The following is a 20,855-nucleotide window of genomic DNA, read 5'->3' on the forward strand; positions in this document are numbered from 1 at the left end:
GGACCTGTGTAGCCAGAGCAAGTTGCTCATGGGGTTGTCTCCGTGACTTTCACCTTCCAACCATGCAGATACAAAGTGTGTGAAAGAAGTTGCTGTTGGACCTGTCCCTCACGTGTCCCCAGTTAGTCATTGCCTGGAATCTGAAATGCTGAAAGCCTGCAGAAACCTTGTGGGGAACTCAGCTGAGTGTGCCAAGGTCCTCTGGGGTAGAGTTCAGCAGTCTGAAGGGCTCACCTGATTACAGCAAGGTTTTCATGCAGAGTGACTCACATGAAATTATCTTTGATGTCATGGAGAGTTTCTTCCCATTACAGTTGACAGGACAGTTGGTAATAATGAGCATGGTAATAATGTGGGTTTGATCCCCCTATGGGCCATTCACCTACGACTTGGACTTGGTGATCCTTGTGGGCCCCTTCCAACTTGGAATATTCTGTGATCCTGTGACAACATGCTGGCTGCAGTTGTGATAGGGCTGCAGAGCAGTGCCAGAGTGTGAGATGCCCTCTTGTGCAGTCTGGGCAGCACAGCTGGATGCTCCTATGGCTTGTGGCACCTCCGTGGGTGAGTGACATGGCTGAGCCCACCAGTGTGGGCAAAGACTAGCAGGGACCTTTACTCTTCAGTTTTAAGTGAGGATTTCAGCTTTAGGTTGGGTTTATGGAAAGCAGTGTGAGGTTTGTTTTACAGAAGGAAAAAAAAAATTAGTCTTTTCAAAAAGCAATTTGTTTCTGCTTTCTGTGAGCAAGACTTCCAAACGGACTCGGTCAGTTCTGAGTATGATCAACAGGACTGGAAAAAAATACCAAGTGAAGTAACACAGTGGCTGTGGTAAACATGAACTGGGGCCTTGGAAGTAGCTAATGGCATACCACAAAAGAGTCTCCTTTCACCCACCACGGACGGTGCCAGCAGCAAGCACTGCCAGCGCTGGCGTCTAGCAGAGGAAAGCATCATTTGGCTCCCTTTTGGATTTCATTACTCTTCCTGCACTCCCTCCTGCTCACAGCAAAAGCCTTTCCAGTTGTAAAGAAGTGAATTAACTGCCTTCGTGTCAGTGATGGATGAGGCACTTTCTCCCCCTTCAAAGAGAGGAGCCGTGCCGGTGACTGCAGGACGGCGGAGTTGAAAAGTCCAAGCGGAACAGGGGAGCCCGTGTGGTGACCCAGCTGTCAGGCAGGACACCCTGGGGACAGCTCCCACTGCTGCCCTGTGAGTGGGGAACAAAAACCACTCTCAGCACGCTCGCCCGGCCTCAAGGCTCTTATTTTGTCTGTGTCCTGCTCTCAATGGACTCGGGCACATCCCTGAACACACAGCAGCCGTTTGTGCGGGTTCAGGGAGCCTCAAAGGCTTTCACAGGGAGCTCCTCCGGGCTGCACAAAGCAGGGTTACCACGCTGGTACTTGGAGATCTTCTTTCAGGCGTCCATGGCTAATCATATTAAAGGTGACCTCGTGGGCAGCACTCTCCATTGTTGCCATATGTTTTGTCCAGTGTTTGAATGATGTTGTGCATTGGAATGTATTCATGCGTCACCTAATTTAATCACCAGGCTTAATCCCCTCTCCTGTTCTACACCCTTAGAATTTACTGACTCCTTTCTAGCCTCCCGTGCATTGTCTGGGTCTCCTTCACAATCTAATACTGATGCCTGGAGATATTTTTATTTATTTATTTACTTTCAGAAAGTATTTAAAAATATAATCTCAGCCATAAGTCCAACAACCTCTCCAAAGGCAGAGTAAGCACAGTGGATGCTCTAGCAGGCTGATCCTTCTTCCCTGTGATCTTTTCCTTCCAGCTGTTCCATAGAGAAATTAGGGATTAGGCTCATGGGTTTAAAAAAAATAAAAATACTACGAATGGAAAAATGACTGAGAAAGCAGTGTGTCTCCTTTTAATATTGTTGGAATAAATAACTAATTTTAAGAACTTCACTGTCTCTGTAAAATATGGTGTTGGTTTCTGCCTTTAAAACGTACTGCTTTGGTATGGACAACTATTCCAGAGCTGACTGGACAGAATTAACCCAACAAAGACCCAAGTCCATCAAGCTGTGAAACTGGAAAGCCTGATTTATGCAAGACTACTGCAAAACTCAAAGAGCTCTGCAAGAGCTGCTGTGCTCCACAGTAGACAGGCATTTCTAGGGAGCAGTCCTTTGCAGAATATCTTAAAAGGATAATTTCTAAAGATTTTGATGAGATTTCCCCACTCCAGCTGATGCTGCCTTGCAGAGGGGTATGTTAAAAATGGGAATTTGAGATTCAGTTTTGTTGTGACTTGCTTTAGGTGTGGATGGGAGCAGTCCTAGCAAGGAAGGGCTGTGATGAGATTTTAGGGTGGTACACAATCAGGTTGCTTGTATGCTGAACTCCCAGGGGCAGGAAACCTTACACTTGCTGAAGCAGATTGTTAAATAAACAACTTTATGCTTTGATTCAGCTCTTAGATTCTCCTGCTGTGCATACAACATGCTGGTACCCACACCTCTGAACAGTCGAATACATCCTGGATGTCTTTGAAACCTTAAACATAGATTGCACCTGGATTATAGCTTTGAGCTTCCCTCTGTGTTTGGGTGTGCACAGGCACATGTGAGATCCCTGCAGCCAGGTTCTCACACATGAGCTTGCTGATCTTCTCTGACTCTGTGTTTTAGGTTTGATGGGAGGAAGGAGGGATGATGTAAAAGGTTGCAAATTTGTGGCTGGTTTTAAAAATAGTTTTAAAATATTATGTATCTTCATTTTAAAGAAATGCTATACTGCTTGGAAACCACAGCTACTGAACATAAACCATGTTGAGCCCCTTACATATGTTTAGTCACAGTACGGAACAGAGGGTTGTAACAGCCTGCTGTGCATTAGCACTGGAAGAAGATTCCCTGATCCTACCCCCCACACTCTGACCCAGGGATACACAGCAGCATCAGGGGCTTTCAATTTTCCCCCACAAAAACGCTACAGAATTTACACCTTTTCAATGTGAACCTTTCCAGAGCCCTTTTTGAAGTGCCTACATGCAGAAATTGCTTCTCCGCTGAAGTGCAGCTGTGTTGGAGCCAGAGGACAGCTGGCCATGGGTTAGCTGGAGGGCAGGGTGCCTGCCCTGCTTCCAGGGGGTCAGGCCTGGTGGGAAAAGTCTCCTGGCCACTGTCCACTCCTGCTTCCTTCTTTTCCTGTGACAGTGGAGCCTGGAGCCTCTAGAAAAATGTGGGCAGGGGCAGGTTGCTGCCAGAAGAATTCAATCAGTCTCTTCCCAGGGGAGCCTGGCAGTTGTGCTAACAGCAGCAGCTCTTGCTGTCCATGGGAATGGAGAGGAATGTCTCTAGAAAGCTTTGGATCTCCTACTTATGCACTGAGCAACTGTGCTTAGACATGCCACGGGATTTTGGTGAAGTCAGGGAAAGGAGGTCATGGCACATGGCCGACCTGTGGCCAGGGAGGAGGCTGCCAGCACTGCCATGGTGGGATATGGAGTGGTGTTCTGTGGCATGCAGCCTTAGGAGATGCTGTGCAGCTCTGAGTGTGTATGGCAGGAAATGCCTTCCCGTCCCCATGCTGTAAGAGTGTCGGGAAAAGGTTTGACCAAGGACACAGCGCAGCTGCTTGCAGTCCTGGCAGATTGTAACATCCTGCAAGAAAGTCCCGGTTGTCCCCAGAGACTGAGCAAAGCTTGAGTCAGCAGCACGAGGTCTGGACTTCAGGACTGCCAGGTGTGTCACAGCAGCACCCCAAGGGATGAGGGAGAAGGATGTGTGTGTCAAACTGAGATCAGTGTGGTGTAATCAGGGTATTCTGCTCTTCATAGTCTCAGTTTAATGGGTTGCAGATTTAACTAAACCTAGAAATATTGTTGTGATCGCTCTTGTTACCTGGTAGAGCTCTTAGCATGTCAGCACAGAGACTGTTCATATTTTAATGGGTTTATCTCTTGTATGGAGGGCATTACAAGCTTTCATCTGTCTTCCAGTGAGACTCTATGGAAATCCCTCCAGGCATGAGGCAGGACCTGGGTGCTGAATTTGTGCTCCTGGATTCTCTCAGCTCCATTAGAGGCTTAGCAGGGGAAGCAGTTTGCATTAACAAACTTAAGAAAATAGGATTTGCTGTGTTTGATCTGCCTTCAGTTCCCTGTATCCTCCCAATAGCAATGACAAAGACTGAACACATTACAGGAAGGTACAAAATAGTCATAGGGAAGACACAAAATAGGCTGATTTGTGAAACATGCTGATATGTAAAGCATATTAGCATCCTCCAGGGCTCATGGGTTGAGGGGAAGTTGTGCTATAGCAGGTTCCATAAAAGACAGCAAACCTTTCTTCCTCCTGCCACATACCCAGACACATCTGCACCCACGGCTCTTACCTTGCCTTTCCCTGTGACTTGGGCCATTTGAAGGCAGCACAGTGTCACATCCTCCTCCAGGTAACTACTGCCTGTTGCCAGTGTGAAGCTGGGGCAGCTCTCAGAAACCCTGTGTATGAAGGGCTGTTTTCCCTCTCACTTTTCATCCGATGTTGCCACTGTTCTTGATCTGTTTTCCATTAAAGAAACTGCCTGTGGGGCACCACCTTGTTTCCTTTCTGGTGCTGTGTGCCTTAGCAGAACTCTGCATCCATCAGGAGTTGGATCTCTCTTTGGGAGCTGCTGACTTCTGACTGACCATGGACTCTCTCAAAGCTGCAGGGCCAAGCATGAAGTTAAACTTCAGGCTGCTTAAACCTGGGGTCAGTATGTTAAGATCTGTTTTCAGGCATGGCTGTCAGGTGTCTGTCTGAAATAACAGCAGTTTGGGATAATAACAGCATACCAAGCAGCAAGTTTAGAGAGGGTTTCTACTTGATTGTGTCACTTTTCATCTAAAGCAAGTATGGAACACAACCAATTGCTTTTCTTTCAGGCTCTCATTTTGGGACAGAAATGCCTTAGGGAGCTCTTTCTGATCAGGCTTCGTTTTTCTCTGCCAGATCAAGGACTCACATATGGACTTCCACACCACCCAACCTAGGGCAAAGCTGGTGTTGGTCCCACAAACCCCCCAGGTCCTGGCTGTGGCTGACCACGGCTGCACACAAATACCCTTTCTTTGGCTGCTGGCACTGGTCAGCTTAGGGGAAATTTTATGTCAGCTGTACCCTCAAAGTTCCTCTCCTTGTTAATAGTAACAAATATTTCCTTTTTTTCATGTGGTTACTTTAACTCATGTGGTTGGTCTGTTTGCTCCAGGGTTTTCAGAGCAGTGGATGTATTTGCTGCTCTGCCAGCTCCTGGTGGGTGAGCCAGGGATTTTGAAGCCCAGGATCTGTGTCAATCCTGGATATCAATGGGTGCTGCTGGTGTCATTCTCTCCTTCTCTAGGCTCTGCACCAACTGCAGGTGCCTGTGGGCTTTGGAACTGTAGTGTCAGCAGCTCCATTTCCCACCTCTCTCCTCACACAGCAGACCTAGGTCTTGCCTGTTCCTGTTCACACCAGTTACAGGTCCCTGTGCTGCTCCCTGGCCTCTGGCTATTGGCTTCTGATCTCTCCTAGGGAATTTTAACCCTCTGATGAGTACAAGAGTTCTGAGTGCTGCCCTCCAGCCATCAACTTCTTCATAGACAGGGAAACTACTTGCCATCAACTCTTGTTTGAGAAGGGGCAGTCTTACCTCCCCAGGAGTCTCTGGGGTTGTTTCAAATTCCTGATGGCAATCTACCTTCTTGCTAGAGTATTGATCATCTTCCTCTCCCAAATTCTTGCTTTCCCAAGTTAATTTCCATATCTCTCAAGTAAAGAAGAGACCTTTGGGGCTGGGTAGGATGAAGTTGCTCCCCTGTTAACTGTTTCCTGCTAAGCCTGTAGTCATCATCAGTTTTCAAAATGCAAGAATTTTCTGCAGCCCAAATTCTCTTTTCTCAGTTGAGGCTGGCAAAGCCCATCTTGTGAGGGTTTTGTTACTGCACAAGGTGAAATTAGTGAAAGTGTCTTTTGTCAGAGCATGGATGAGACTGGGACAAAAGAGCTGGGAATGCTTTAAAGGGAAGCTGGGAGAAAAGGTCTGAGTAACAGAAAATGAAACAGCCAAGCAGTGAAACTTGGCATATGTCTTGTTAGTGTCACATTTTTTTTAATGTGGCATTTCCTAGGGATGTTTTGCTTCTATTTTCAAGTTGGTGTATGTGTAGAAAATACTTTTAACTTCATTGACAGTTCCCTAGTGGTCTAGGGCATGCAGTGCAGTGTCACAATTTGTTAGCTTCTGAAGAAGGTATTTTTAATCCACAAATTTAAACTCTTCACAATTGTATAATCTGTATTTTAGTTTTGTGGTTTCCTAATCATGCATGTAGAGAATGAGCTCATCCAGTTTATAAAATGAACGGAAGTATTCAGCTCTTCTTTCTAAATAAATCTGAATCCATTTCTTTGTGGATTGCGTCCGAAACCTCCAATGCAGGCAAGTGTGAATACTTAAAAATAAACTCATTTGCAGTTTATATTTTTGCCAAGTGGTGAAAGTTGTCTGTGCCCTTTCTTTCTAGAAAGGCTCTTCAGTTTTGATTTGTAGCTGTGACATTAAAGCCAAGGGTGTGATGCTTGTTATTTTGGTGACAGAATCTGCCTGTATTTGCAGAGGATCCAGCCACAGTTCTTCGTGGTTTTGCTGTGCTGCCCCACCACCCATAGCAGAGGTTTTGAAGGCCACTAGCCATCAATAGGGCACCCCTCTTATGTAGCAGGGGAGTGTGTGCTGGTGACTTCACTTCTATGGCAGGGAGACCCTCTCACTGCATCCCATGGCTGATGTTTGGAGAGCAAGGGCTGTTGCAGCCTGTGGGATAATTAGTAATAGCTTATTGTGGCTCTGGGTCCCAGGCTGGGAACCTTTGGGTTTCCAGATTAATTTAAGTGGGAAGAGCTGTCTTCTCCCTTCCAGCTGCCATGTCAGGAATTCACTGGCTTTTCCCATGTTTTATGCAGCTGTATAATGCAGGCAGCAGCTAAGTAAATGGTAGAATTTTAAAATAAAAGTAAGCAGAGGGATTCAGACCAGAGTAATACCCCAAATGTGTTTCAGTTCCTTCTCCTAGGCTGGATTGGGGTTTGATTTGACATTATCTGTAGCCACATTCATGGATCACTACATAGAGGCAGTTTGCTGGCTAATGTGCTGAGGGCATGGGGCAGCAGGGACAGCTTCAGGAACCTCCTAGAGAATTTAAACCTTCACCTGGAAATTGTGCTCTTAGGGATGGGAGAAGGAGCCTCACTGAGGAGGCAATAGGTGTGATGTACCAGTTTAGGACCAATTCATGACTTCCAAGCAGGAGCAACAGCAGTCCCATAATCAGGTGCTGAGATTGGCCAAACATTTGCTGTCTACAAAGCCAAAAGGAAAGGACTGCTCCAACCCAGTGAGAGAGGTAACTCGAGCTGGTAGCAAGTCTCCTTGTCTTTCCTCTTTTTTCCACTGTAGGACTTTTAGTTTGTCCTTTATTACCCCCATCCTGTCCTTACCACATGTTCTTTATCTACGACCCAGGGTCTTTCTCCCTGCAATTTTGAGCTGCAGCCCAAATAGAAAAGCTCATGGAAGAAGTGCTTTGGTCTCCAGAGCAGCTTCTTTAAGTGAAAACACAGCTGTGAGATTTGCAGCCTGTGCTGCTGTAAGGGCTCATCCAGCCGGCACAGCCAGCACCGCTGCAGTGCTGCCAGCACGCAGGAATTGGGAAATCCATTGTGAACAAGATTGAGTTTGATGGCCTGCGTGGAGGCAGATGGATGTATTTTTAAGGGATGAGGTGCCAGAAAACTCTGTGATTACGTTACTGGAGCATGGCTCGTTTTTGTGGTTTTAAAAGTGAGTGTCAGGACTTCAGGACTATTTCTTATTCGGGTCAAAACCGAAGTTTGGGCGGGGCGTAAAAACCTGCTTGATGACTAAGTTTATTCTTAAAAAGCTTTCTAGAGCTTGCTGGGGAGGGGAGTCTTTATTCCAGCCCAGAGCAGATGCCAGCCTTTTTGGACTTCGGTGCAAATGGGGTTAAAACTGATTAAGTGCCCAGGGTGAAAAAGAAGCCCTGCCTTTGAGGAGACGGTTTCAATGTGATCTTTAGATCCAGTTCCCTGTTTTCTGTCTTGGAGGCTCGTATTCTGCCTTGCCTCCTTGCCCTGGGTGAACTCTTTCTGCTTGAATACCTCCCACATCAGTGGAATTACCTTGACCGGTTCCAACCAAGGCTGCCCTTACGTCGCCCTACAACTGGGACAGCTCAAATCGGTGACCTGGTTCCTGGGCTGAACCCATAATACCTCTCTGACACAGTGCATGTGCAGAGAAAACTTTTCATCTCATGACAAAGGTTTGATGCTCAGAGCCAAGGCTGGGAACAGAGGATCCAAGCCAAGCCATTTACTCAAGGGGCATGCAGAATTTGCCCAGTCAGGTCAATATAGAGACTGCTTCACTGGTGTCTCCTATTTGTGCACTGGTTTAGTGTTTGCTCACCTCTGCTGAGGGTGGGGTGGGAGCTTTGGGTGCAAATGAAGCATGTCAGTGTCTGGCAGGTGGGGAACAAGGAGCATCCTGATGTCAGCCAGCTGCATCCTCTGCTGGATTTAAGGATGTAGGAATAGAGAGTGGGAATATGTTACTTATCCAAAGAGTGGAGTAATTGTACAAACAAGTGTTTTGTTTCTACAATTATGTACAAGCCCTCAGTGCTGTGGGCTCGGGAGATGACTTTCTTTGAGGTGGCTTTCCTTGAGGAGGTGGCATTACAGTCACCTTGAGCTTGCAGTACGTGCTACCAAACCTCACCAAGGATCTGTGAGGGCTTTTGTGTGCTGTGAGTACATTCTCTGTCTCCATTGACCAGTCACAGGATAGTGTGCTCACACCTGCTTGGTGCCTTAAATGAGATACTCCCATCTGTGGAGTCAACAGCATCCTGCCCATCAAAACCCCTGCCCCAGCCCCTTTGAATTTCAGTGCTCTGCTCCTCTTCTGTTCGGGTGTACTGCAGTTGTGTCTGGTGACGAGTGAGCCTATCCATCACTGTATCCAAAGAGATCCAAATTACTCCTTTTGACAGCTCTTATTCACACACCTCCCTGTGCCTCTGACATCTCAATTATTGATGGGGCTCTCCTGGTAGGCAGCACTCTGTTCTCAGCATGGCTGCGTTCCAGCTCTTGTTCCCATTGAGTTCATGCACACACCATGCCGAACGCTTCTTTATGTGCAGAGCCACTGAAGTGGAAAGGGATCTTTATTAGCATGTGAGCTCCAGGGCTACACAACCGAAGGGGGCACTGCAAGCCAAATCACACTGCAGTTTGGCACTGGGAAATTTCCTCTCCCCCTCCTCTCCCAGGGAAGCCCAGCAGAGTCTTGTAAAATGAAATAATTTCATATGTTTAATGTCGAAGATCCCTTGTTCTGATAAACCTCCCTTGTGATGGGGGTCACCCTGCACTTGCATTTCTCTAAGAAATTTCAGTCCCCCATTGCCCTGCAGGTATAAAATGCAGTATTTTGGGGAGCAGTGCCTTGCTCTGTGCTGTGGAATTAGCTTGTTTGCTGGCTTTACAGCAAGCTCCTTCTGACAAGGAACACTGACATACACAAAAAGGAGCTTCAAAGGAGCAATAGTGTCAAATTGGATAAGAGTTAAAGCTGTGCCAGAGGGGTGATTGCAAAAAGCTGCTAGTTTTGTAGGGCTTTGTGTATGCAGGAGGCTCTGGATGTCTCGTGACATTGCTGCAGAAGTCAGATAGAAGAATGATGAAGTGGTCGATCACTGCTGACATCTGTCTCAGCCTTGCCCTGCAGCCTTCGGTGATTCAGAAGTAACCAGAGTATTTGTGTGTAGTAGAATGAAGTCAAAAGGAAAGGGCATCTGCTGGATGAGATAGGACCAGAGAGAAGCAGTGCTTTAGGGGTGCAGAGAGCTGGGAAAGGACACTTGAGTTTTGTTTTTGGAAGTCTGTGGCAGCAGGCACTTCATAGATTAGCTTTAGCATGAGAGAAAAAATCTGTGCTGACCTTCCAAAGCACTGAGGTGCTGGGAAGCATGGATGCCTTTGCAGTGAGTAGGGCAATGCAGAAGTGACAGAGTTTGGTCAGTGGAGCTCTCCTGAGGCTCCAGTGGCAAAGAGGACCCAACTGCAAGATGTTGAGTGGGTGTGGACAACCGTGTTAAGCTTAATAGGACGTTTACAGACTCTGCATTCCCAGTGCGCTCCCTGCACAGCTCGTCTTTCCTTAGCTGCCTTACCTGCCGTCTTTCCACCCTGTGATGAGTTTTGCCTGAGGGCTTTGTGCTCTCTGCAGGAGCCAAATGCCACCAAAGGAGCAAAGGCAGCTGGACCATTGCTGGCTACACAGTCAGAGCTTGACTGCTCATTTGAGGGCTACAGGGACTCCTGGTGACAAGCACAGGTGCCCTCTTCCCCCTCCTGGCTGACTATGACAGTGCATCAGCAGGGCAGATCTGCAGAGGAGCATGGCTTGTGAATCAGTGAAAGCATGGCTGCCTTGAGCTTTGGTTGCTGGGACAGACAGAGTTTAGTTACTCATCTCTCTGTGTCACAGCCTGACCTGACCTTTTTCTGAGTGTGATCCTCTTGTCACTGTGGGTGATGGCAACAGCCTCTTGCCTGACAGCATTGACCCAGATGCTCAAGCTGTGTATAGTCCCCGTTTTCCAGGCCTTGCTGGAACGGGTAGATGATGCAGAGATGACTGGGCCACCAAGCAGGGTGTGTTTTGTTTGTCTGGAATACCATGAGCACACAGAGAGGATTAAAATAACAGAAAGTTGAAAACCCATTATCTTTGGGAACCGTAACCTTCCTTTTTGAGGTAGGCAGGTTCCATGGGACCTCATCCCCCCAGATAGTGGAAAGGTCACCTTCCCATACCTGGGTGCACCAAAGCTTTCCCTGGCAGCCTGTCAGAACAAGGCTGTTTTCCTTCCCAGCCTTTTTCCTTCCTCCCTTCCTTCCTTTCTTCCCTCCCCCTGGACTTGTGTCCTTGCACAGAGGTGGTTCCACCCTTGAGCTGTGCTGGGCATCCAGAGCCCAGGTGAGCTATAACCAGAAATGCTCAGTTAGTGTAACCCCGAAGCCCACTTAGCTGAGAGCTGCAAACAAGAGGTTCAGGCACTTCTGAGTTTGTCCTGATCAAAATTATTGTTGAAAGTTGCCAAGGCCACAATTTTCCCAAATTTTGCACTTTCTTTTGTGCTTCGTCTCCTTTGATTCTGTGGTGCAATGCCTTTTCCACAACGAAAAGGATCTGGTGGATCTGTGTCTGTGATAATTGCTGTCCCTTTGGCCTCAGAGGTGCTTCTTGATATTCTAGCAGGAAAGCTATAGAAAAACTGACCCAGAAAAAATGGCTTTAAGCAGTTCCCAGTTCCTCCTTCAATTCTCCAAACCAGGGCAGCTCACCTGGAGGACTCTGCCTATGGAGCATATATGGCCAGCAAGGTGATTGCTTGTCTCCCTTGGGGAGGTTCCTTTGTTTCTTGCTGACCTCCTGCTCCCATGTAGTAGCTGCCATGTGCCATCATAGCATCTGGAGAGGCTGGATCCACAGCCAGGGGCTTCATGGATCTTAGCCCAGCCAGCCCTGCTAGTTCGGCCATGGACACTGCTCTCCAAAGTGGATCTGAGTGATCTGCTAAGATGGTGCCAGATCAGGGCTTGCAAGAAGGGGAGTGTGGAGAGTGTTAAGTGGTCAGTGATATGAACTGTGAGATGTGTACCATGGACACTCATGTTATGTGGTGTTGCAGAAGCTTGTGTTGGTAGGGGTATAGAAGTTAAGGGAGCTCAGCCGAATTTGGTCTCAGCCTAGTAGTTGGTTCTTAACTCAGTATTCGAGGTGGTGAATTTTTCAATGATTTCATGGCATGCAGTTTTATTTGGGTCAGTGAGAGCACAGTGTATGACTTTGCTACTCTTTAGGGAAAGGAAAATCAGTGCATCATCTAGTGATTCAGCACACAGGGTTTCCTTACAGCCTACAGGAGAAAGACGTTTTAATTCTGTGTTCATTCCTGAACAAGCCATTAATTTGAGTTAGCAATTTTCTTGGAGCCCAGAGGAGAGGAGTCTGTGATCAAATGCAGTGGCTCAACACTGCTCTCTCCTCCTTTCCTTGCTTAAAGAGGTCAGGCTCATCATAACAAACATCCTTTGACTTTAGCCCTTGTGGTGATCTTCCCAGACCATTTCAAGAGTCCTGCACAGTCCAGCACCGGCAGCAGATAGGAATCTCTGTGACCCCCAAAAAATGCAGGAAGACTGGCAGCTACCTCCTCTAAAGGATGCTGCACCTCTTGCCTTCCCTGCTGACTCCTGGTCAGGGTCTGCAGCTCTTTAGCTCAGCCCAGGGGCTGCATTTCATGGCTGTGAGAGTGGTGGGACACTGACCTGGGGACCAGCAGCCTTCCCCAGGGTAATGAGGAGCTGATTGCATGTGCAGGGCTTTTGCAGAACTCAGTTCTGTGCTGTTTTCTAGGCAGTTCAGTGTATAAAATCCCTGAAGACATTCTCAGCAAAAAAGTCTCCCCACAGAACCATTCTGTTGCTTGTTGAAAGAGGATTAATTTTTCCCCCTTAATAAAACAAGCTGTGTTTGAAATCCAAAAACCCTTGCTGAATGCCTTCTTGGAGCTGCAGCAAAAGCAGCTTCCAGGTCCCATCATAGCCTGCTGCCGGAGGCGGATCCAAACTGCAAACCCTTCTAACAGCTCTTTAATAACTCTGCACAGAAGGAAAAATCTGTCACCTTTCCCTCTGTGGTTTCTCCTCTGTTCTAATGCACTGGAGGAACGAGATGGAGCCGGGAAAGTTTTCAGAGAAAGACTCGTGGGAACTACAGCTGCCGATGGAGAAACTCATTTCTTTAGTGTCTGAGGGGAACCGCAGTGGCTCTGGTGAAGGGTGATGTGTGTGGGTGGGTTTGGAGGGGTGAGCTGTTACGACCCGTGCATTTCAGAGGAACCACGAACACTTTATAGTAACAAAGGGTGGAAAAAGCAAGAGGTTTCTGCAATGCATGTGACTTTTCCCTGAGGTTTGGAACCCTACAGTATATTCCAGGCCATGGTGTTTGCGTGTCAGCCTTGGTGAGTTAAGCTTTCTCCCACAAGCCTTGCTTGAAGTTGCTGTAATGACCAAGAGACTAAAATGTTGCTATTTTTTTTTCCTTTCTCTCTCTCTCTCTCTCTCTCCATTGTCCCACACCTCTTCTCCTCTGTGCAGATGAAGCTCTCGTTTACCTTGGACCAGGAGAGTGGGATGCCTCAGGGCTGTTATATCTATCAGTACCGCGACAGCAACAAGTAAGTCCTGTGGAAGGTTACACACAGTGAGCACAGGAAGGTGCAGTGAACAGAGACTGCCCTGCTGCTAGCAAAGGGATCACAACTGCTCACACCACTTAAAAGTTGACTAAAGAAGGCCTTGGGCTTGACCTGAAACTGGGAACAGCTCCTGTAAAGGCCAGATTCTTCAAAATGCACGAGGCCCTGCAGCCCCCCTTTTTTTTTTTCTCTAGCTTTTAAAAACTGCTTTTACTTGTCTAAAAGGCCTGCTCTTGGCTACCTCAGCCTCTGACAGAACTCACCCAGGCTTTGCCCAGGGGTGTTTGCAATTTACACCCTGTTGGTGCTGGGGTGACTCTGGGAGCATGGCCTGGGGGAAAGCACCCAAAGGCTGCAGAGCACTTGAAAGCAAAGCCCTCACCTGTGCTTAGCTAGACTCACACAGCACCCCATTCTCTCTGCTTAGGCTCATGCATGGGTTCACTGAGTGGCCTTTGTGGTACTGCAGTCCCAGTGCAGCCACGTGCTCTGTTTTTGTAAGATACTATATGATATTCAAGCTTTGGATGTGTTCGGAGCACAGAGTCCTCTATTTCTAGGTATTCTGCCTATTTTTACTAGCTGCTGTAGTGAATTGGCACCCAAGATGTTTTTATTTCAAATCACATTCTCATTATCAAATTGACAGCAGCAGCAGAGTTCAGGATATTTCTGTGTTCGCCCTGAATACCAGCATGTCATAAATCCATGGCCTGTTACTCCACCCATGTAGTTCTGCTTCTTGCCAGTTATTCAAGTTAACCTAAAAAACGAGAGTGTATGAAATTGTCAATGAACAGAACAGTCTGTAATTAGATCTGCTCAGAAACACCAACAGGGGCAGTCCCAGCATGGAAGAGGGATATCTGCAAATGCACATAGCAGTGTCTTAGCTGAGAAATCTTAATATTTAAACAAGAAGGGAGATCATTTGTGGCAGACTCCTTCCTGCCTGCGGGTGGATGATTAGCATGTGGTACATGGTCCCATCCCAAGTATCCCAGCCCCAGAGCCTTATATGAACAGATTTGGTCCCTCCAGCACCACCAAGTTCACAGGGCAACGTGCAGTTCAGTGCCAAAGCATAAAATCAACAAGGGAAGAGCATTTGTTTTTAAGGCTTTTAAAGGCAATGGCACACAATGGACAGTGAGGAAAAGAAACCCTCCAGACTTGCTGGGCTTTGTTAAGGTTGTTTATAGACCAGTGTTTCTAATTGTGTGGTGTATATCTCAAAAATCAGCAGCTGTGCTTTTTCTGCTGCAGACTCTCCTCTCCACAGGCCCCACTGAGTGTTTTCTGCCACTGTTTGAGGAAACTCCAGGGACATGAGTTGAGCTATTTTGTTTAAGTGCTAAGGCCAGTAGCAATTCCTCTTGGAAACCTTGCTGTTGGCTGTGAGAGGCCCAGTGTGTGACAAAGTAGCTGTGTCATGTTAACAGCTGTTGATTGAGAGACGTATGGCTCTGCCCGGTGTTTCTGGCAAGCATAGGAGCTGAGCCAGCCTTGGCCATGCCAGCCAGGATCATGGCTTAAAAAAATGCATCGTGGGCAGGATGAGTGCAATTGCAAATAAATCCAGACTCTGTGTTGACCAACCTGAGGAGAGCAGGACCCCATTTCCCAGGGAGAGCCTTGCTAGGTTTGCACACACACTTCTCCCCCTAAACCCTGTGTGTGCAGCCCAGCACTTCTGACAGTCCTTGGCTGGTGAACTGAAGCATGAAGGTCTGTGCTACAGCTGACGCATTCTTGCAGGTAAAATGCCCTCGACCTGAACATGTGCTTGCTTCTGGTTGTACCCTGAGTGATTTTGGAAAAGCTCATATGTGCTGCAGCTTGTTAGCAACAAGAACTTTAAATTTGAATAGTGTTGGGAAGCACCAGACATGGCTCCTGCTCAGCCAAGCAGAGATTGTTCTTCTCAAGTACTGGGTCTGTCCTGGCGTTAATCTGATGTCTACACGGTAACATGGCACTTGTCACGATAGCTTTTCCTTATAGTAATTTTCCCTGGTAACTTGTAGGGCTTGTGTTCTCCCAAGTGTAGTCAGGCTTTGACAGTACCCATCAGGACTCAGGAGGTAACAGCTCTTCTGCCTCCTGAAGATGTAGCCAGAAGCTAAAGCAACATGACCTTGGTGTCTACATTGTATTTGGGAACCATTTCTAGCCCAGAGAAGACATACTACTGGCACACTGCAAGCTCATGCATGGGAAAGATGGGAAATGTGTGCCCCAGTTCCCAGTGCCCTCAGCAAAGCATCAGACCTGGGACCTGCTCCAGGTAAAGATTTATGGCAGGCATGCAGGTGTGTGAAGCTCTTGAGCAGCTTTAACAGGAGGAAGCTGAGGTGATTCTGACAGGCAGAAACCCATTCTGACCTGAGGAGTGCAGCGGGTGCCCCAGAGACCTGCACGAGCCAGGCTATGCATGTCAAGGCTTGGTGTCACCCTGGTCACTGAAGGAATGCCCCTTCCCCTCCAAGTGGCAAATGCTGTTCCAAGCTGCAGCCAGACGGGGCCACCGGAGAACAGCAGATACTGGTCTCCCACTTGGAGAACAAAGGACTGCAGCATTGCTGAAAGTGTAATTACCAGAGCAATTAAAATTTCTATTGCTTAGGCTAGAAGTGCAAGTACCATGCAGGCTCTTACAAGGGAAATCAATTGGAATTTGTTCCCTTTAAAATGATAAAACCTTTCCAAGGAAACGTTGCTGTTCCTGACAGCTTTCTGTTGCCTGCCTGCCTCCCTGTCTGCAGGAACATTAACGGGCACAGCACTCGCCCTCTCCACTTGCACCCTGGGTGCTGAGCACTTTGGGTGGACTGGACTCAGCAGAAGAGGTGCTGAGCAGCCAGCTGCTTGCCCTGCCTTTCCTATTCTTGCTATAATAGATAGGTATGCAGTGGCACTTGATAGTCCCAGTGGCAACTCGGAGCTGTATGGAGGAGCGGGGCTGTCACTGCCCCTGTGGTCACAGGGGTGAGACCAGGGGACATCACTTCTCCTCTTCTTCCTGCTCAGACCTAGGCATTTTCAGCCCCTGGGCTACCAGTCCTTCCTGGCCCCAGAGGAGGTGGCTTGACCTGACAAAAGCAAGCAGTGTGCTTTCTCATTTTTAAGCCATGTTGCTTTAATTCTCTCTGATGGAGATCAGTCAGTGTAATGGCCAGAGCCCCAGGCTGGTGCCCTGAGCTCTGTGGGACGCTGTCCTGCAAGGGGATAACTGTGCTGTGACACAGAGACAGACAGTTATGGGTGCTGGGTGACACTTGGAACAGGAGCATACTGTCAGCCTTCAGATGGCCCTAGAGCAGTGACATCAAGGAGGGGACAGCCCTGCCAGATGTCCTGTCAGGTGTTGACATGGCACATATCAGGTGTTGACAGTGGGACTGGCTTTCTTTCACTGCCGCTTGACACAGGCTGGATTTCTCTGATCCTGCACAGGATCCAATTGCAAAACCCAGCCAGGCAGTAAAAGACCATCGAGTTCATTCACATCCACCATAGCTCATGAATCCAATCTTACAACATGCACTCTCCAAGTCCGTGCTCCAGGAATGTGATATGGGCTGTGCTGAGGAAGCACCAGCTGCCCACTCTGAAGCCAGCCTGCCCAGCGTGACTGGTGCTGCTCCTGTGGGCTGCCAGGCAGCAGGAAGGATGAGATCCATAAAGGTTATGGCTCAGCATGAAAGACTTCTTCCAGCCTGTGAGCAGGAAGAGCCAAAGCCAATTCAGGATCCCCCTGGAAGAAATTAATTGCAAGAAATCCAGTGTCTTTTGGCTGTATCCAAGAAATAGAAAATGCAATCTGTTCTCTGCACTCACCATCACTATCCAGATGCTTCTCTAGAGACCTCCTAGGCTCTGCCCAGCTACCCACAGCAAGTCTGATCGTTCAAATGCCTTTGTCTTCCCTCCCAAGAACTCTGATTACTGCCACCCTTCTCAGGTGATGCAGTGCTCAGGGTCTCTGCCATCCCAGACCCACCAGGGAGGTGTAAATCCCTGTCAAGCATGACACTTTCTTGTCCTCAGCTGGTACTTCTCTAATATGGTTTTCCTGCTCCCTGTGTCCAGGTTTTGTTCTGTTTTTGACATCCCTTCCCCACATCCCAGATTCCACTTTTGCTGATAGACCAGCTTGCAGATCGTCAATGAATTTCATTTTAATTCTGTGCTGCAGCTGCAGTTTGTGTCAGGATTGTGAATTTGTAGTGGGGGCTTTCATGTTCTCTTTAGAGTAATTTCAAAACCCAGAGGAGCAGCATCTTGCATGGAAGCACTTAGAGACCTCTTAGAAAAGCAGCATTGGAGTATTGATCACTTTTTCTCTCTGGGGACCCTGAATGCTGCAGACCGAGCTGCTGTGCAGTGTAGCCACTTGCGGGCAGCACCACACAACTCTTCAGAATGAGAAGTGAAAAACATCTCCAGTTGAAAGGAAAAGTGGTGCCCCCTTTTATATAGAGATCAGTGATGTCTGGTACATTGGATTATCGCTTAAAAGACCAGGACTTCAAATGCCAGGGTGCATGCACTCCTGATGCTGACAGCCTCATGATACATAATGCTGTTTGGGTTACCAACCAAGCTCCTCTGTGCAATCTTTTCATAAGGTGAATGTAATATCTGCAGTGATGTAGCCAATGTTACATCAAGAGAGCTAACCTATAATTATGCTGGAATTGTTTGAATGGGTTATTTGTCAGTAACACATTAGCTCACTCCATTTATTGCTTCCATTCAGAACTGCAGCAGTTTTGGTGTAAACAGAGTTTGGGTGGAGGTTTGGGAGGGTTTGTTTATCTGAAAAAGAGCAAAGCAGAATTGTTTGGAGTTTATACTTTTTTACTAGATAAGCTGTTGACTGGCAGTACTAGGAAGAAAATACATAAAGCAGCCGACACAGCTGCTGATTTGTTTTCAAGTGATACTTCCCAGGTGTACAGCTCATGTGTTGGACTTTAGCATGGACCTGGTTGTTCTGCAATGAGCTGGCAGGTTTACCGTAAGGTGTTTTGTTCCTTTTGAGAAACTGAAGCTTGCAGAGTGAGTTGTTTGCACAAGGAGCTGCTGCACAGCTCACACAGTCCCTGGGTGCCTGACCTGCCTGATTACATGGTTGTTTCATGGTACACATCCTAGCGAAACAGCGCTGCTTCTGTTGCCTTAAAGGAACTCCCCTGATGGTGTCTGATTTCCCAGTTAGTGATCATGCTCTGCCCCACTCTAACCTGCAAGGCTAGGGTGGTCTCTGAAAGTGGCATCTTCTCCTGCTTACCTTGTCTAGTGGACTGGAACTTCATGGGGGAAATCCATGTACATGTCCCTTGACATTACAGGCTTGGACAGATGCTTTCTTGCAACAGTTACTCACCTGAAACTTCTGAAATGCTTTGTTTAGATTTCAGAACAAAATAAAAATAATGCAATTACCAGGAAAAAAAACCCCAAAAGATAAGATAGCACATTGGAATTTTTCTTTTGATACCATGTGTTATTTTTTGTTTTACTGTTGACACTAAACTTTACACAAGTGCACCCTTCACCTTCCAAAAGGTAAGTGTTGGAGTTGGCCTGCAAGGCTGGTGAATTATTCTGTCACTGTGCATGGAGATAAACCAGTCCTCCTGGTTTTGGCATTGGTTCAGTGAAGGGTAAATTGTGAGGAGAATGAGTCCGGAGGTTGACCTTTAAAACTTCGAAGGATATGTAATCCTTCCTGCCTAAGGCATGAGCTCGGTTTTTTGTCTTGCACCTCCAAAGGCTATTGGGACATAAGCTGCAAAACAGCCTTTGTCACTTGAGACTTTGAGGGGCCCATATGGCCATTCCTAGCTGGGGTAAAAGGACTATTGCAAAAGGCTCTGCCCAGGTACTACATAGCTGTTTTTCTTGACACAGACGTGTCTCCTCCTGCCATCCTGCTGCTTAAAAATAGGTTTCCAGTCCATCAGAGCTGTAGAAATAGTAACTGCCAAATTCTTGGAGTGTCAGTGCAATGAGGGAGATGCAAATGGAAAAGGTGATCAAGGAAATCTGCCTTTTCAATGAGCAGGCAGATGGGATCTGAACATAACCTTATCCTTTCCGAACAAATGTTTGAAGCTTTCTTTGGTGAATTACACAGTATCCTACAGTGACCAATAGCTCTCTTTAAATCCTCAGCAGGGTTCCAGAGAAGTCAGTGTGTGCTCCTACCCACAAGAGGTAGGAAGGATTGGGGTCTTAAATCCCAGTGAGTGTGGGACTTCTCTCCCTAGACTGAATCAAAGGAATTTGTCATCTTACTTGTTTCAGTCCTTGCTTGGGAAGGAGCTGTAAAACCTCCTTGTGTCAGTGTTAGATGTCTGGGTATTTGGTGGCAGTCAGGTAGGTGAGAAAATCAGCTGCAGTTATAATTGAGTCAGAGATGCTGTCTCCATGTGTCATCCCAGAGATCTGTTTACATATCCATTTGTTTAACAATATGTTTGAAAGCCCTCAGCAGCATTTCGGCACCATTTCCCTGGCCTCTATGTGTCTGACTAATGCTCAAGGCAGTGAGCTATATCTGGGCTGGAATTGCTAACCTGTGGACATGGGTTTCTTAGCAGCCCTGAATTAGATGGGTCTGTGATTAGCCCTTACAAACATGGGAGAGGACAGATCTGATGTGAGAAAGAATGAATAATTCTCCCTCCACAAGAAGCACCTCTCAATTTCATCCTGAACCCAAGATGCTGAATTGATTTTGTGTCACGGAATGCCCTCTCTTGGGCTGGGATCTGACTGGAAAAATCACCAGACCCCCTAGCTATCACTCTCCCAGCAGGATTTCTAAGCATATCTTTATGTTAATAAATAGGGAAAAGGAGTCCTTGTTTTGGCTTCGTCTCTGTCATTGAATGTATAGGCACAGTGCAGAGTGACTTTTCTGGTTTTGCTGGGCACCCTGGGATATTACAAGCAGGAAATGCTGGGCTAGTGGGTGAGAAGATGTGCCACCTTCTTTTGCTTTGTCAGGAGGTGCTTTGGGTACAAACTATGGACGGAGAGTTGCTTGCAGGGACAGACAGTGGGGTAAGACCGAAGGCGATGAAGGGAATCCTGAGTACTTGGAGCTGGCTGTGATGAGGGATGCTGTGTTTGGGGATAAACCTGCCATTCCTGCTCAACATCCTGCTGTTGGATCTGTGCTGTCTGCCCAGAGGGAGCCAGGGTTTCGGTTTGCCACAGGCAGGACCTCTGTGGTCTGTGCAGCACTAAGTACCTCAGTCCCCAGGGCATCAGCAGTGTGAGCTGGAGTAACCTGGTGGATTGTCAGCCAGCTGGGATTGCTCTCTCATAAAGAACTACTGGCTGAAAGCTGAAGCATTCAGATTGGAAATAAAGCACACGTTTGAAAGGCAAGAGAGATTAACTGGGAAATTGGGCCAAGAGAAGAACAGGGAATTCTCTTTCAAGGACAAATGCACTTCTGGAATGTG

The 20,855-nt window shown here is 47.4% G+C and overlaps 1 protein-coding gene across 2 annotated transcripts in view; it reads left to right on the forward strand.

The window, feature by feature from the left end:
- DIS3L2 (DIS3 like 3'-5' exoribonuclease 2) overlaps positions 1 to 20,855 on the forward strand; it is a 179,678-nt gene that overhangs the window by 129,316 nt on the left and 29,507 nt on the right. For both annotated transcript variants that reach the window (XR_015805587.1, XM_014871617.2), the window contains exon 15: positions 13,271 to 13,350. Coding sequence is in view for 1 of the 2 variants with exons in the window: in XM_014871617.2 (XP_014727103.2) it covers positions 13,271 to 13,350 (80 nt within the window). In the remaining variant the exon portion in view is untranslated. The remainder of the gene's footprint in view (positions 1 to 13,270; positions 13,351 to 20,855) is intronic.

This window comes from Sturnus vulgaris, chromosome 10, assembly GCF_052056855.1.
Source record: "Sturnus vulgaris isolate bStuVul1 chromosome 10, bStuVul1.hap1, whole genome shotgun sequence".
NCBI classification, from domain to species: domain Eukaryota; kingdom Metazoa; phylum Chordata; class Aves; order Passeriformes; family Sturnidae; genus Sturnus; species Sturnus vulgaris.